Genomic DNA, 14,612 nt, shown 5'->3' with positions numbered 1-14,612 from the left:
TCTGTGAGTGGGACATGTCACCACCTCCTTTTAATATACGTTTGTGTCTTTCATCACCTTCATCAGCTGACATGGTATCCTCCGTAGACCTGCTCAGCTATGTGTACACCACTTGGCAGCATAGCTTCATGTTTGACAGAAACCCATTAGAACCAAAACCTCCTATCCTTCAGGTGAACGAAACCACTGTGACCTTAAAATAAAAAGTCTCCATGTGAAAGAGAGGCAGCTGAAAATATACAGTTAATGTTCTTCTCAGAGATATATCTGTATCTGAAACCCAAGGAGAGTTTGTAACTGTCTGTCTTATTAAGAGATGCAGCACTTTTGCAGTCTGACAGTGTAATCTAACTTTTATGACCGTCATTTACCTTGTGCTCCATAATGTTGCAGAGGATTCTTTCACCTGCAAGGAGAGACAGGCGGAGAGGAAGAATGAATTCCTGGGGTTGCTGGAAAGAAGCTGTTTATTTCAGGCTAAAGCAAGACTGTAGAACTTTGAAACACTTGCTTATGTTGATTCTTGATTCTGGGGGGTCTGGGGTTATGGTGCTGGTAATGGTAACAGGTAGCAGCAGTGTGCGAGTGTGTTGCAGTATTGTTTCACTTTCGTCTTGTATTGAATTTACTGGTTTGGGGTGTTACAGAAGCAAAAACAGTGACTCACCGGGGTATGATGATGATCCTCCTGTTACTTTTTATGCTTTTTTGGCACTTTTGTTGTGGACTTGGAGAACCACGGTACAGCCCTGAATTCCTCCTGTTTTTACGGAATAATGCTGTTGGTACCGTGGATCCCATGGTGACATTTCCCGCGGAGATCATCTGTCCGGAGCTTCCAGTGGAAAATTATGCTGGACGCCACGGGCCGTTTGGCCTAAGGAAGAGGGGGAGACGTGGCGGCATGAGCCAAAGACTAAAGACGATCAGTTTAGCCAATGTCCAATCACTCCGAAATAAAATTGATGAACTCCAGACAAACATCAAATTCGTGGAAGAGTACAAAAGTGCTTGTATTCTTGCCTTAACAAGAACAAGACCTTCAGTCTGATTTGGAATTAGACGGCTTTGGAGAGCCTTTCTGCCTGGATAGAGACCCCTCTGTGACAAGCAAATCGCTAGGGGGAGGGGTTTGTTTTTATGTCACTAAAAACTGGTGTAACGCGGTAATTTGTTAGGGAGATACTGTGTACACCTGACATTGAACTCCTCATGGTGTCTCTTCGCCCCTTTTATTTACCTCGGGAATTTCCACAGTTATTTGTAATAATTGTTTACATTCATCCAAGGGCTAATGCTGAGGTAGCTACCCAGGCTATAGCCAGGACCGTGTGGTGGCTGCAGGCTTTGTCCCCCGATGTGCCGATTTTTGTTATGGGCGATTTCACTCACTGTCAGCCAGGGAGATCGCTGTGTAATTTTTCACAATATGTGACTTGTCCGACCCGTAATGGTAAACGACTTGAACTTTGTTTTGGTTCAGTGAGGGGAGGCTACAGATCTGTTTCTCGAGCCCCGCTCAGCTTGTCGGATCACAATGTTGTGTATTTACTTCCGTCCTATAAATCGGTCCTGAAGAAACACAAACTGGTGCGACGCTTGGATCCGGTTTGATCGGAGGAGGCAGTTCTCAGTCTGCAGGACTGTTTTAGTTGCACAAATTGGGATTTATTTAAAGGTGTATGCAGGAGTCTAGATGATCTCAGAGACATTCACTGCATACATACACTCAACAAAAATGTAAATGCAACACTTTTGGTTTTACTCCCATTTTGTATGAGATGAACTCAAAGATGTAAAACTTTTTCCACATACACAATATCACGATTTCCCTCAAATATTGTCCACAAACCAGTCTAAATCTGTGATAGTGAGCACTTCTCCTTTGCTGAGATAATCCATCCCACCTCACAGGTGTGCCATACCAAGATGTTGATTAGACACCATGATTAGTGCACAGGTGTGCCTTAGACTGTCTATAATAAAAGGCCACTCTGAAAGGTGCAGTTTTGTTTTATTGGGGGGGGATACCAGTCAGTATCTGGTGTGACCACCATTTGCTTCATGCAGTGCAACACATCTTCTTCGCATCGAGTTGATCAGGTTGTCAATTGTGGCCTGTGGAATGTTGGTCCACTCCTCTTCAATGGCTGTGCGAAGTTGCTGGATATTGGCAGGAACTGGTACACGCTGTCGTATACGCCGGTCCAGAGCATCCCAAACATGTTCAATGGGTGACATGTCCGGTGAGTATGGGACATTTTCAGCTTCCAAGAATTGTGTACAGATCCTTGCAACATGGGGCCGTGCATTATCCTGCTGCAACATGAGTTAATGTTCTTGGATGTATGGCACAGCAATGGGCCTCAGGATCTCGTCACGGTATCTCTGTGCATTCAAAATGCCATCAATAAAATGCACCTGTGTTCTTCGTCCATAACAGACGCCTGCCCATACCATAACCCCACCGCCACCATGGGCCACTCGATCCACAACATTGACATCAGAAAACCGCTCACCCACACGATGCCACACACGCTGTCTGCCATCTGCCCTGGACAGCGTGAACCGGGATTCATCCGTGAAGAGAACACCTCTCCAACGTGCCAAACGTCAGCCGAATGTGAGCATTTGCTCACTCAAGTCGGTTACGACGACGAACTGGAGTCAGGTCGAGACCCCGATGAGGACAACGAGCATGCAGATGAGCTTCCCTGAGACGGTTTCTGACAGTTTGTGCAGAAATTCTTTGGTTATGCAAACCGATTGTTTCAGCAGCTGTCCGAGTGGCTGGTCTCAGACGATCTTGGAGGTGAACATGCTGGATGTGGAGGTCCTGGGCTGGTGTGGTTACACGTGGTCTGCGGTTGTGAGGCTGGTTGGATGTACTGCCAAATTCTCTGAAACGCCTTTGGAGACGGCTTATGGTAGAGAAATGAACATTCAATACACGAGCAACAGCTCTGGTTGACATTCCTGCTGTCAGCATGCCAATTGCACGCTCCCTCAAATCTTGCGACATCTGTGGCATTGTGCTGTGTGATAAAACTGTACCTTTCATAGTGGCCTTTTATTGTGGGCAGTCTAAGGCACACCTGTGCACTAATCATGGTGTCTAATCAGCATCTTGATATGGCACACCTGTGAGGTGGGATGGATTATCTCAGCAAAGGAGAAGTGCTCACTATCACAGATTTAGACTGGTTTGTGAACAATATTTGAGGGGAAATGGTGATATTGTGTATGTGGTAAAAGTTTTAGATCTTTGAGTTCATCTAATACAAAATGGGAGCAAAACCAAAAGTGTTGCGTTTATACGAGGTCTGTTAGAAAAGTATCCGACCTTATTATTTTTTTCAAAAACCATATGGATTTGAATCACGTGTGATTGCGTCAGACAAGCTTGAACCCTCGTGCGCATGCGTGAGTTTTTTCATGCCTGTCGGTTGCTTCATTCGCCTGTGAGCAGGCTTTGAGTGAGGTGTGGTCCACCCCTCTCGTCTATTTTTTATTGCGAATAAATGTCTGAACGATTTGGATCTTTGCTGCATCAATTTTTTTCCAGAAACTGTAGGAGACCTCCAGGTGGACACCGTTCAAAAAATTAATATGGCTTTCAGGGACAATTTTATGGGGATTAAACAGATTACGGGGTGTTACTGCGCTTTTAAGGACGGCCCACAACTGCTGAGAGCGCGACGTGCTCCCAGCGCCGATGGACAGGCTGACACCCCGCACAAACAACCAGATCATTTCCAACGTGAAAGCTTTGTTGATCCGCGACCTCGTCTGACTTTCAAAAAAAGGCAGAAGATGTGGACATCAGCACTTTTTCCGGCACATTCCACCATTACAGGAGTTTTTTTTTTTTTCATGGAAAAAGAAGCAGAGGGACGCGCCACGGAGCCGTTCATTACACAGGACAAAACCACCTCGGTGTTGGTCTCACAGGACGGCTTAAAGGTGGATTTCAGATGGATTCCGGTTGCTTTCCAGTCGTGTGAATATCCGATTGTGATTGTGCATGAGCTGAACATGTCCTGTGAGGCTTCATCACGGCGTTTCTTTTCGCCATGCTGCTCCGCCGCGCCGTGCGGAATTCCTCCACCTTTGTTCCTCTTTCCATGACAAAAACTCCTGTAACAGTGAAAGTGCTGATGTCCACGTCTTTTCACAATTCCTGTGCTAGTCAGAGGACATACCGGATCAAGACAGCGTCCAGTTTAGAAATGAACGGCACATTTCACTGTTAGTTACATACAACCCCTGGCAAAAATTATGGAATCACCGGCCTCGGAGGATGTTCATTCAGTTGTTTAATTTTGTAGAAAAAAAGCAGATCACAGACATGACACAAAGCTAAAGTCATTTCAAATGGCAACTTTCTGGCTTTAAGAAACACTATAAGAAATCAGGAAAAATAATTGTGGCAGTCAGTAACGGTTACTTTTTTAGACGAAGCAGAGGGGAAAAAATATGGACTCACTTAATTCTGAGGAAAAAATTATGGAATCACCCTGTAAATTTTCATCCCCAAAACTAACACCTGCATCAAATTAGATCTGCTCGTTAGTCTGCATCTAAAAAGGAGTGATCACACCTTGGAGAGCTGTTGCACCAAGTGGGCTGACATGAATCATGGCTCCAACACGAGAGATGTCAATTGAAACAAAGGAGAGGATTATCAAACTCTTAAAAGAGGGTAAATCATCACGCAATGTTGCAAAAGATGTTAGTTGTTCACAGTCAGCTGTGTCTAAACTCTGGACTAAATACAAACAACAAGGGAAGGTTGTTAAAGGCAAACATACTGGTAGACCAAGGAAGACATCAAAGCGTCAAGACAGAAAACCTAAAGCAATATGTCTCAAAAATCGAAAATGCACAACAAAACAAATGAGGAACGAATGGGAGGAAACTGGAGTCAACGTATGACCGAACTGTAAGAAACCGCCTAAAGGAAATGGGATTTACATACAGAAAAGCTAAACGAAAGCCATCATTAACACCTAAACAGAAAAAAAACAAGGTTACAATGGGCTAAGGAAAAGCAATCGTGGACTGTGGATGACTGGATGAAAGTCATATTCAGTGATGAATCTCAAATCTGCATTGGGCAAGGTGATGATGCTGGAACTTTTGTTTGGTGCCATTCCAATGAGATTTATAAAGATGACTGGATGAAGAGAACATGTAAATTTCCACAGTCATTGATGAAATGGGGCTGCATGTCAGGTAAAGGCACTGGGGAGATGGCTGTCATTACATCATCAATAAATGCACGAGTTTACGTTGATATTTTGGACACTTATCCCATCAATTGAAAGGATGTTTGGGGATGATGAAATCATTTTTCAAGATGATAATGCATCTTGCCACAGAGAAAAAACTGTGAAAACATTCCTTGCAAAAAGACACATAGGGTCAATGTCATGGCCTGCAAATAGTCCGGATCTTAATCCAACTGAAAATCTTTGGTGGAAGTTGAAGAAAATGGTCCATGACAAGGCTCCAACCTGCAAAGCTGTTCTGGCAACAGCAATCAGAGAAAGTTGGAGCCATATTGATGAAGAGTACTGTTTGTCACTCATTAAGTCCATGCCTCAGAGACTGCAAGCTGTTATAAAAGCCAGAGGTGGTGCAACAAAATACTAGTGATGTATTGGAGCGTTCTTTTGTTTTTCATGATTCCATAATTTTTTCCTCAGAATTGAGTGATTCCATATTTTTTTCCCTCTGCTTGGTCTAAAAAAAGTAACCGTTACTGACTGCCACAATTTTTTTTTCCTGATTTCTTATAGTGTTTCTTAAAGCCAGAAAGTTGCCATTTGAAATGACTTTAGTTTTGTGTCATGTCTGTGATCTGCTTTTTTTCTACAAAATTAAACAACTGAATGAACATCCTCTGAGGCCGGTGATTCCATAATTTTTGCCAGGGGTTGTATGTCCAGTTTTTGCTGCTGCTATAATTGCATTACCATAGAATTGCCCTGCTGCGGCGGTGCTTGTAAAAAGTAAGATCTTTCGGTTTCTCCCTTTTAATTGGATTTATATGGATGGACATGGATATATTGATCTGCATGTGGATTTGACACAGGTGCATGCCCTTCCTAACGAAACTCCACATTACATGAAGAATGGGCAGGGGTGGTATTTTCAGTATTGAAAGTTTTCTGAGTTTTGGATCAACTGCTTTGTGTGTATGTGTGTATGACCCATTAAGCACGCAGACACAAAGAAACCTATCAGCACTCCAATAAATTACATCCACAGGAAAATACTGACATAAATACACACTGATAGATTCAGAGTCCATAGTACAGTAATGACTCATTTCCCCCTCCCCTGCTGTGCTCCCCCCCTTTTTTATAGATTGTCAGTAACAAGGCTGTAATGAGGGAACACGTAACTGTACGAGGTAGCCAGCTCAAAGTCAAATACCTGTATGAAGACGCCACAAGCAATCGAAAGATTAATGCTTTAACCACAGCAACCACCCACAACAGCGGGACCACTGGTCAGACCCCCAGTAAACCTGCCTCAGCTTCCAGTCTGTCCAAGGAGCACAGTGGAGACAGGTAAGAAATATGCATATTTGGAGATGCTAATAAAAAAAGGGAAAAAATACACATTTCTTATGTTACACCACCTGGTGTATTTGTCTGGTGGATTATGAACTAATCAACTGTACATGGACGTTCTTCGCATTCATTTCTCAAATAGTTGACTTTGAAGTGAGTTAGGGTGAAGGGTCTTGCGTTTACTGCAATAATTTTTTTTTCTTATGTAAATGGTTTATGTAAAGAGTGGGCAGTCAGGTATATTCAGCGTTTTTAAATTCTGAAAGGAATTTTTTAAAATATTACATGATTCTTATGATTCCATCTATAATTGGAGCATAGGTATTTGTACAATTTGCGGAATGTTGCCTCTTTCACCATCAGAATGGATTTGAAATGAAGTGGCAGCTATGTGGTTGGAGTTGTGGACTTTGAGGTTTAATTAATAGGTTGTACAAAAAAATACAGTTGGTTACATAAGTATTTGAACGGTGATATCATTTTTGTAATTTTGTTTCTGGACACCAGTAGAAATAAAATATCCAGGATGTGCTTGTAGTGTACAGCTTGAGCTTTAATTTAGAGTAGCAGCAGTATGTCCTATACTGTAGTGTGTCCACACTGCAATTCCCCTTGGATTAGACACCGGTCAATCACAGGTTACCAGTCAAGGTTGGTGCCCATTTTAAACTAGGTGGACTGAGACCATGTTAATGAAATGTCATGTCCAAGGACACAGCCAGGTAGCGTGATCGTGAATTGGATCCGAGTCTAAATATTGGTAGTCCCACTAGAATGGTATGGGAGTTAAATTTAAGGAGTTTAACGTAAATAATGTATCAGTTATTTAGGAATTACACATAATTTTTATATGCAGTCCCTCTGTTTTCAGAGCTCATATGTAATTGGACAAGCTAGCATAAATATAAGGATTATTGTTAATACTTAGGCAGCACCGTGGATTAGTGGTTAGCACTGTTGCCTCACAGTGAGAAGGTCATGGGTTCAATTCCCGCCTGTGGCCTTTCTGTTTGGAGTTTGCATGTTCTCCCTGTGTTTGCGTGGTTTTCCTCCGGGTGCTTCGGTTTCCTCCCACATCCAAAAAACATGCGGGTTAGGTGGATTGGAATCTTTAAATTGTCCGTAGGTATGCATGTGGGTGTGTCTGTATGTGTTTGTCTATATGTGGCCCTGTGACAGACTGGCGTCCTGTCCTGGGTGTACCCTGCCTCGTGCTCTATGACTGCTGGGATAGGCTCCAGCCCCCCGCAACCCTTAATTGGGCTAAGCGGTTGAAGATGTGTGTGTGTGTGTGTTAATACTTAGAAGAAAATCCTTTGCAGTTAATGAATGCTTGAAGTCTGGAACCAGTGAACATCATCAAATGTTGCATTTCCTCCCTTGAGATGCTTTGCCAGGCTTTTACTGCCACCTCGATTAGTTGCTATGTGTTTGTGAGTCTTTCTGCCTTTGGTTTTGCCTTCAGGAAGGGAAAAGTATTTTTGGATTGAATTCTGGTGACTGACATGTCCATTGAGAATATTCAGTTTCTTTGCCTCGAGAAGCTGTTAGGTTCAGTAGACAGTATATATTGGGTCATTATCAATCTGCACTGTGAAGTGCTGTCTGATCAGTTTGGTGTTTTGGCTGAGCACATAATATAGTCTTGTACACTTCAGAACTCATTAAATTCCTTCCATCCACAGCCACATCATCAGCAAACACCAGAGACCTAGTTCTATTGGCAGTCACACTTGCCCATACCATAAGATGTATGATAGATGACGTGGTATACTTCAGATCACAAGATGTTCTTTTCCTTCTCTAGACCCTTCCCTTCCCATCATTCTGATTACTTTTGGTTTCATCCATTTAAATGATCTTGTTCCAGAATTGGTCAGGGTATGTTTCTATGTTTACATCCATGAAAGCATCTCTTGATTATGGAATTTGATGATGCTATCATCAGCAAAGGTCTACATCCTCCACAGTGTTCCTGACTTAGTTAAGCCCCCGTCACAGTGGCGTATTCATAGAGGAATGAATGGGAGGAAACTGGAGTCAACGTCTGACCGAACTGTAAGAAACCGCCTAAAGGAAATGGGATTTACATACAGAAAAGCTAAACGAAAGCCATCATTAACACCTAAACAGAAAAAAACAAGGTTACAATGGGCTAAGGAAAAGCAATCGTGGACTGTGGATGACTGGATGAAAGTCATATTCAGTGATGAATCTCAAATCTGCATTGGGCAAGGTGATGATGCTGGAACTTTTGTTTGGTGCCGTTCCAATGAGATTTATAAAGATGACTGCCTGAAGAGAACATGTAAATTTCCACAGTCATTGATGATATGGGGCTGCATGTCAGGTAAAGGCACTGGGGAGATGGCTGTCATTACATCATCAATAAATGCACAAGTTTACGTTGATATTTTGGACACTTTTCTTATCCCATCAATTGAAAGGATGTTTGGGGATGATGAAATCATTTTTCAAGATGATAATGCATCTTGCCATAGAGCAAAAACTGTGGAAACATTCCTTGCAAAAAGACACATAGGGTCAATGTCATGGCCTGCAAATAGTCCGGATCTTAATCCAATTGAAAATCTTTGGTGGAAGTTGAAGAAAATGGTCCATGACAAGGCTCCAACCTGCAAAGCTGATCTGGCAACAGCAATCAGAGAAAGTTGGAGCCAGATTGATGAAGAGTACTGTTTGTCACTCATTAAGTCCATGCCTCAGAGACTGCAAGCTGTTATAAATTTACAGGGTGATTCCATAATTTTTTCCTCAGAATTGAGTGAGTCCATATTTTTTTTTCCCTCTGCTTGGTCTAAAATAGTTACTGACTGCCACAAATTTTTTTTTCTTGATTTCTTATAGTGTTTCTTAAAGCCAGAAAGTTGCCATTTGAAATGACTTTAGTTTTGTGTTATGTCTGTGATCTGCTTTTTTTCTACAAAATTAAACAACTGAATGAACATCCTCCGAGGCCGGTGATTCCATAATTTTTGCCAGGGGTTGTTGTATTATTATTATTTTTTTTTGTCTTGGTGGATCACTTTATTTGTGTCCAGATGCTGCTGAGTGGCTGTGGTAAAGGCTGCCCTGAATGAAATGCTGTGACTCATTAAACTGGGAGAGTGCGCAGTCTCTCTCTCTCTTTCGAGAGACCGTGCGCGCTATCACACTCCTTAAAATAAAAGCGGTCTCTCTCTCTCTCTCTCTCTCTCTCTCTCTCTCTCTCTCTCTCTCTCTCTCTCTCTCTCTCTCTCTCTCTCTACATATTACTTAAAAGTACAGTTGTATATAATGTGACAAACCAAAAAATTCATGTGACAGGAATGTAAAGTAATTTGGGTCACTGTCATATTTTCTGGCTGTCAATATTGGTGCAAAAATGTTTCTATTGATAACATAATTGCTTATTACAGCACTGAATCCAGCAAAGGCTCCAGTGAATCCTCTGGCCCACATGGCATTGGAAATGGTGTAAATAGTGGAGGCAGCGGTAAGCTGTGTGGCCCTCTCACTCCTGACCAGGCTCTGAGGCTGTACCGTTCTCAACTGACCACTCTGGAGCAGGCTGAAGTCTTCTCTTACCCAGACATTTACTTTGTGGGACCCAATGCCAAGAAGAGGCCTGCTGTTGCCGGAGGCAACAACAATTGTGGTTACGATGATGAGCAAGGTGGATACATTCACGTTCCCCATGACCACCTGGCATATCGCTACGAGTTTCTTAAGGTCAGATATAATTAATGTTGCTGTTGTGAAGTGTTCACAGTTACAGGAGTGTCTAAGAAATCAATACCCTGGATCGCCCTGACATTTGATTCACTCATTTTCTTTCTCTCTTGTTCTTTTCAGATTATTGGAAAAGGTAGCTTTGGTCAGGTGGCCAAGGTGTATGACCACAAACTACAGCAGCACCTTGCACTAAAAATGGTGCGTAATGAGAAACGTTTCCATCGGCAGGCACAGGAGGAGATCCGTATCTTGGAGCACTTGCGCAAGCAGGATCGCAATGGCGCCATGAATGTTGTGCACATGCTTGAAAACTTCACCTTCCGCAACCACATCTGTATGACCTTTGAGCTGTTAAGCATGAACCTGTATGAGCTTATCAAGCGCAACAAATTCCAGGGCTTTAGCCTGCCACTGGTTAGGAAGTTTGCCCACTCCATCCTACAGTGCCTGGAAGCCCTGAGCCGGCACAGAATCATCCACTGTGACCTCAAGCCAGAGAACATCCTGCTCAAACAGCAGGGACGCAGCGGCATCAAGGTGAGACACCTGGTTGGTCCATGTTCTTTCAGAGGATCGTGTGTATAATGAGGCAGGCTTGTTACAGCACTTCCTAAACAACTACTTCTTCTTCCTTTTTATCAGGTTATTGACTTTGGCTCCAGCTGTTTTGAGCACCAGCGTGTGTACACCTACATTCAGTCTCGTTTTTACCGAGCTCCAGAGGTGATTCTTGGCTCACGTTACGGCCTTCCAATAGATATGTGGAGCTTTGGCTGCATACTGGCTGAGTTGCTGACAGGCTACCCACTGTTTCCTGGGGAGGACGAGGGTGACCAGCTGGCCTGTGTCATGGAGCTGCTGGGCATGCCTCCACAGAAGGTTCTGGAACAGGCCAAACGGGCAAAGAACTTTATAAACTCCAAGGGCCACCCTCGCTACTGTGGAGCCAACACCCTGCCCACAGGGGCCACTGTGCTGACGGGGTCTCGGTCTCGTCGTGGCAAAATGAGAGGCCCTCCAGCTAGTAAAGAATGGAGCGCTGCCCTCAAGGGCTGTGAGGACCCTGCTTTTACTGACTTCATAAAAAAGTGTTTGGACTGGGATCCTTCGTCTCGCCTCACCCCCAGTCAGGCGCTCAGGCACCCTTGGCTTTACCGCCGTCTACCAAAGCCCATACCTGGGAGTGAGAAGAGCCAAGGAGCCACTGTGAAACGGCTCCCTGAGCATCACAGCACCTCCTTCCCTTCTATCCTCTCCAAAGGGGGCCCTGGCATAGGAACCACAACTGCCAGCAACAAACTGAGGAGCAACATGTTGGGGGATTCAGGGGAGGCCATACCTCTTCGCACAGTCCTACCAAAACTTGTCTCATAGAGAGAGATGGCCGCTAATCTCTTCTCTCCCTCCACTCCATGCTTCTCTGCACTCCCCTGGAGGGGTCAGAGCACAGGCAGAAGTGGAATATAGCTTTTAAAACATGTTTTATTGTTGTTTTCTACTGAAAGGTGTCATCACCCCAGTCTCTGGTTTTAATAATTAGCTGAAGAGAGGGAGAGTTTTTATACTAAGATTGTTCCTTGAGTGGCTGTGCAATTTCATTGGACAGCCGTTAATGAAGTTTGACTAGATCTTGTTTTTTTAACTGCTTTCATGAGCGAACCGCTTCAGACACAAGCAAACGTTTTACCTTGCATGTGTTGAACACGAGTGCTGTGTTTTAGTTCGACACACTCCAGCACACCTGCGTTGTCACTTGCCTCACTTCACTCTCAGCGCTCATAGGTCACGACCCTCCTTTCAAAGCGAAACTTGAAAAGGGCTACACAGATTACCTCGTAATCAGGTTAGCATTTGCAAACAAAGACTTTCAACCGCTGTGATGTCCTAGTAGACGGCACACACAGTCACATTTTCTTGCTTATGCAACACACACGCCTTTACAAAGGTGACGAGGGAATACCGTTGTTTTGTTAGATTGATTAGGATAGCCGTTTTGTAGCAATAACTCTTTACTGACCCCTTGGTGCTTGCATGGCTTCTTGGTATGTGACGTTAGCATGTGTGATCTTTAGCTTTGAGGTGCTACTGTGGGAGACAGGAAAAGACAGCCTGTTACTGCCCCCTCCCTCCCCGTGTTAGTGAAACAAAGGCCATGGAGACCGCAGGACCACTGTCACAAAAGTGTAGCACTGAACTTTAACTGGCTTGTGTGAGACCACTTAGTGAGGCTGAAACACAAACACGTGGAGAGTGAGAGAGAGAGAGGGAGCACTGCAGGTTACTGCAAATAAAAAAACAAAACAACAAAACTTGTGATAACCAAGTAAGTTGGCTTTGGAAAGGGAACATTTGGATGTATGTCACCTTCCCATAATCCCAGTTGGCTGCTGGGACTCCTAACGTGAGCACAGAGTGAGGAAGGTTTATAGGGTAATGTGAAGGGCATCGTGTTTAATATGAGCCAATATTTTTTATTATTGTTATTACTTTCCTCCTGTGGTAGGTGATGGTGTTGACAGGCCAGTGAGAGAGGTTAGTTTTTATGGTACTGAAGATAGAAGTGTTTCTCAGGGAGATATACTTTAATACATCCCTTATATTGGCTCAGCTCTGTTCGCAATCCCCAAGCTCCCCACCCCCCCCCAACGAACATGCATGTGGTTCTGCCCACCAAGAGCATGTCTGTGGGGGGGGGGGGGGGGGGGGGGGGGGGGGGGGGTCAGCATGCTCCACAATCTGACCTAGATTCTCTCTCCTCCCCCCTCACCTTGTTTTCTCACGGTGTCATATCGGGCAAAAACATCTTAAACTCACACTTTGTGAACTATGGTGCTGTACACACACAGAGACACACACACACACAAACACGTCAGGTTCTCAGTGTACGGACCACACCTTTGAGAGTTCTATCTCCTGTACCGCGTTCTCCAACTGACTCTGTCAGGGATTTCTACTCTCTCGTTGTTTTTTTTTAATAGAAGTGATTTCTGTTGCTCTTCACATCATAACATCGAGAAATGTGAAATGGCAAAAGAGCAAGTTGTATTCTGTCATGTTGTACTAGTGTTGTGTGTTAGTAGGAGGGTGTTTGGTGTTCAGCATGAAATCACAACCTGTTAAACAGACTGAGTGGCTGCGAGAAGAGAAACTGTACAGTAACCAAAAGAAGTGATGATAGTTTCTTTTTCTAAAGAAAAATAAAACATTACCAACTGAATGATCTGTGCCTTGGTGATATTTGATGTCAAACAAATGATTCCTGTTGATTTGTCACCTAAGCAGAACCTGTGGCATGTTTTTATTTGACACCTGGAGCCTGTGTCATGAAGCAACACGTGTCTCCAGTCAGCCCTGAATTAATCTCTTTGAAGTGACTTTGCTGTCAGGTGTTCATTCAGAATCCTGTAATTTTGGTTCAACAGTATGTGTTCATATCCTTCATAAAACAATTTGGTGGAAATGACAAACCTAAACTTTATTGAAAGCCTCACTTAAAGGGGAACGCCAAAATTCTTCAATCTGGGCAACATTTTTAGATGCCTTTGGGTTTGTACTTTCACGTGGGATAAAAACTATTTTAATCAGTGCAGGTTTGATTTAGAACCTATACACTCATAGCTAAATGGCTTCATAGTGTAATTGTATGGATCAGGCGCAATACACTGAGTAAACCATTTCTTGTCACCACTGAATACACAAAAATATCAGAAGTATGCAGCATGGAGAGGATACCTACAGAGATAAATGCATTTTTACCTCACAAAATGTCAAGACTTCATAAAACCACCAGTGATTTACTTACCTTAGCCTCCTAGTCATTCGAGTGCACTGTTCTAAGTCTGACATCAACCTCATCAACATTTGATGTTTATGGGCTTGATGGTGCATGGCGATGCTAAACAGAAAGAAGGTTTAGGTAGGATTCTGCCTGTGTAATCTGTCACCACAGCAGTTCTGTTCCAAAACTGCTGTGGTGACCCAGAGACAACCAGGGCATGAGAACAAATGGTAAATGAACTGCATCCAGGAACAGTGTGGGGATTAAGGGCTCTGCTTTATAGGGCATCAAACCGCTGACACTGGTTACAGACCAATTTCTCACAGTAACACCAACATCACTTGGTTTTTACAGCAGATAACAGACTTTACATGATAAAACATTCTGTCCAAAATGGTTGAGAAACCAAAGACTTATCTGAAGAGAAGTAAGTCCTATGTAGGCCCTGAGGCCCGTTGGTACCTGTGCTTATCTCTGGATTCCATATGTTGAAGTAGTTGAATGTACATGACCACCAC

General features: G+C 43.5%; 1 protein-coding gene across 1 annotated transcript in view; it reads left to right on the top strand.

Annotated features, from left to right (window-relative positions):
* Positions 1-13,533, top strand: part of dyrk3 (dual specificity tyrosine phosphorylation regulated kinase 3) — a 41,428-nt gene extending 27,895 nt beyond the window's left edge. Inside the window, exons 3-6 of the mRNA XM_034166914.1 lie at positions 6,373-6,578; positions 10,001-10,313; positions 10,437-10,853; positions 10,959-13,533. Of these exons, the coding sequence (XP_034022805.1) occupies positions 6,373-6,578; positions 10,001-10,313; positions 10,437-10,853; positions 10,959-11,690 (1,668 nt within the window). The 3' untranslated portion in view covers positions 11,691-13,533. The remainder of the gene's footprint in view (positions 1-6,372; positions 6,579-10,000; positions 10,314-10,436; positions 10,854-10,958) is intronic.
* The last annotated feature ends 1,079 nt before the right edge of the window (positions 13,534-14,612 follow it).

This window comes from Thalassophryne amazonica, chromosome 3, assembly GCF_902500255.1.
Source record: "Thalassophryne amazonica chromosome 3, fThaAma1.1, whole genome shotgun sequence".
Classification (NCBI taxonomy): Eukaryota; Metazoa; Chordata; class Actinopteri; order Batrachoidiformes; family Batrachoididae; genus Thalassophryne; species Thalassophryne amazonica.
This window is presented reverse-complemented; position numbering and strand designations above follow the sequence as displayed.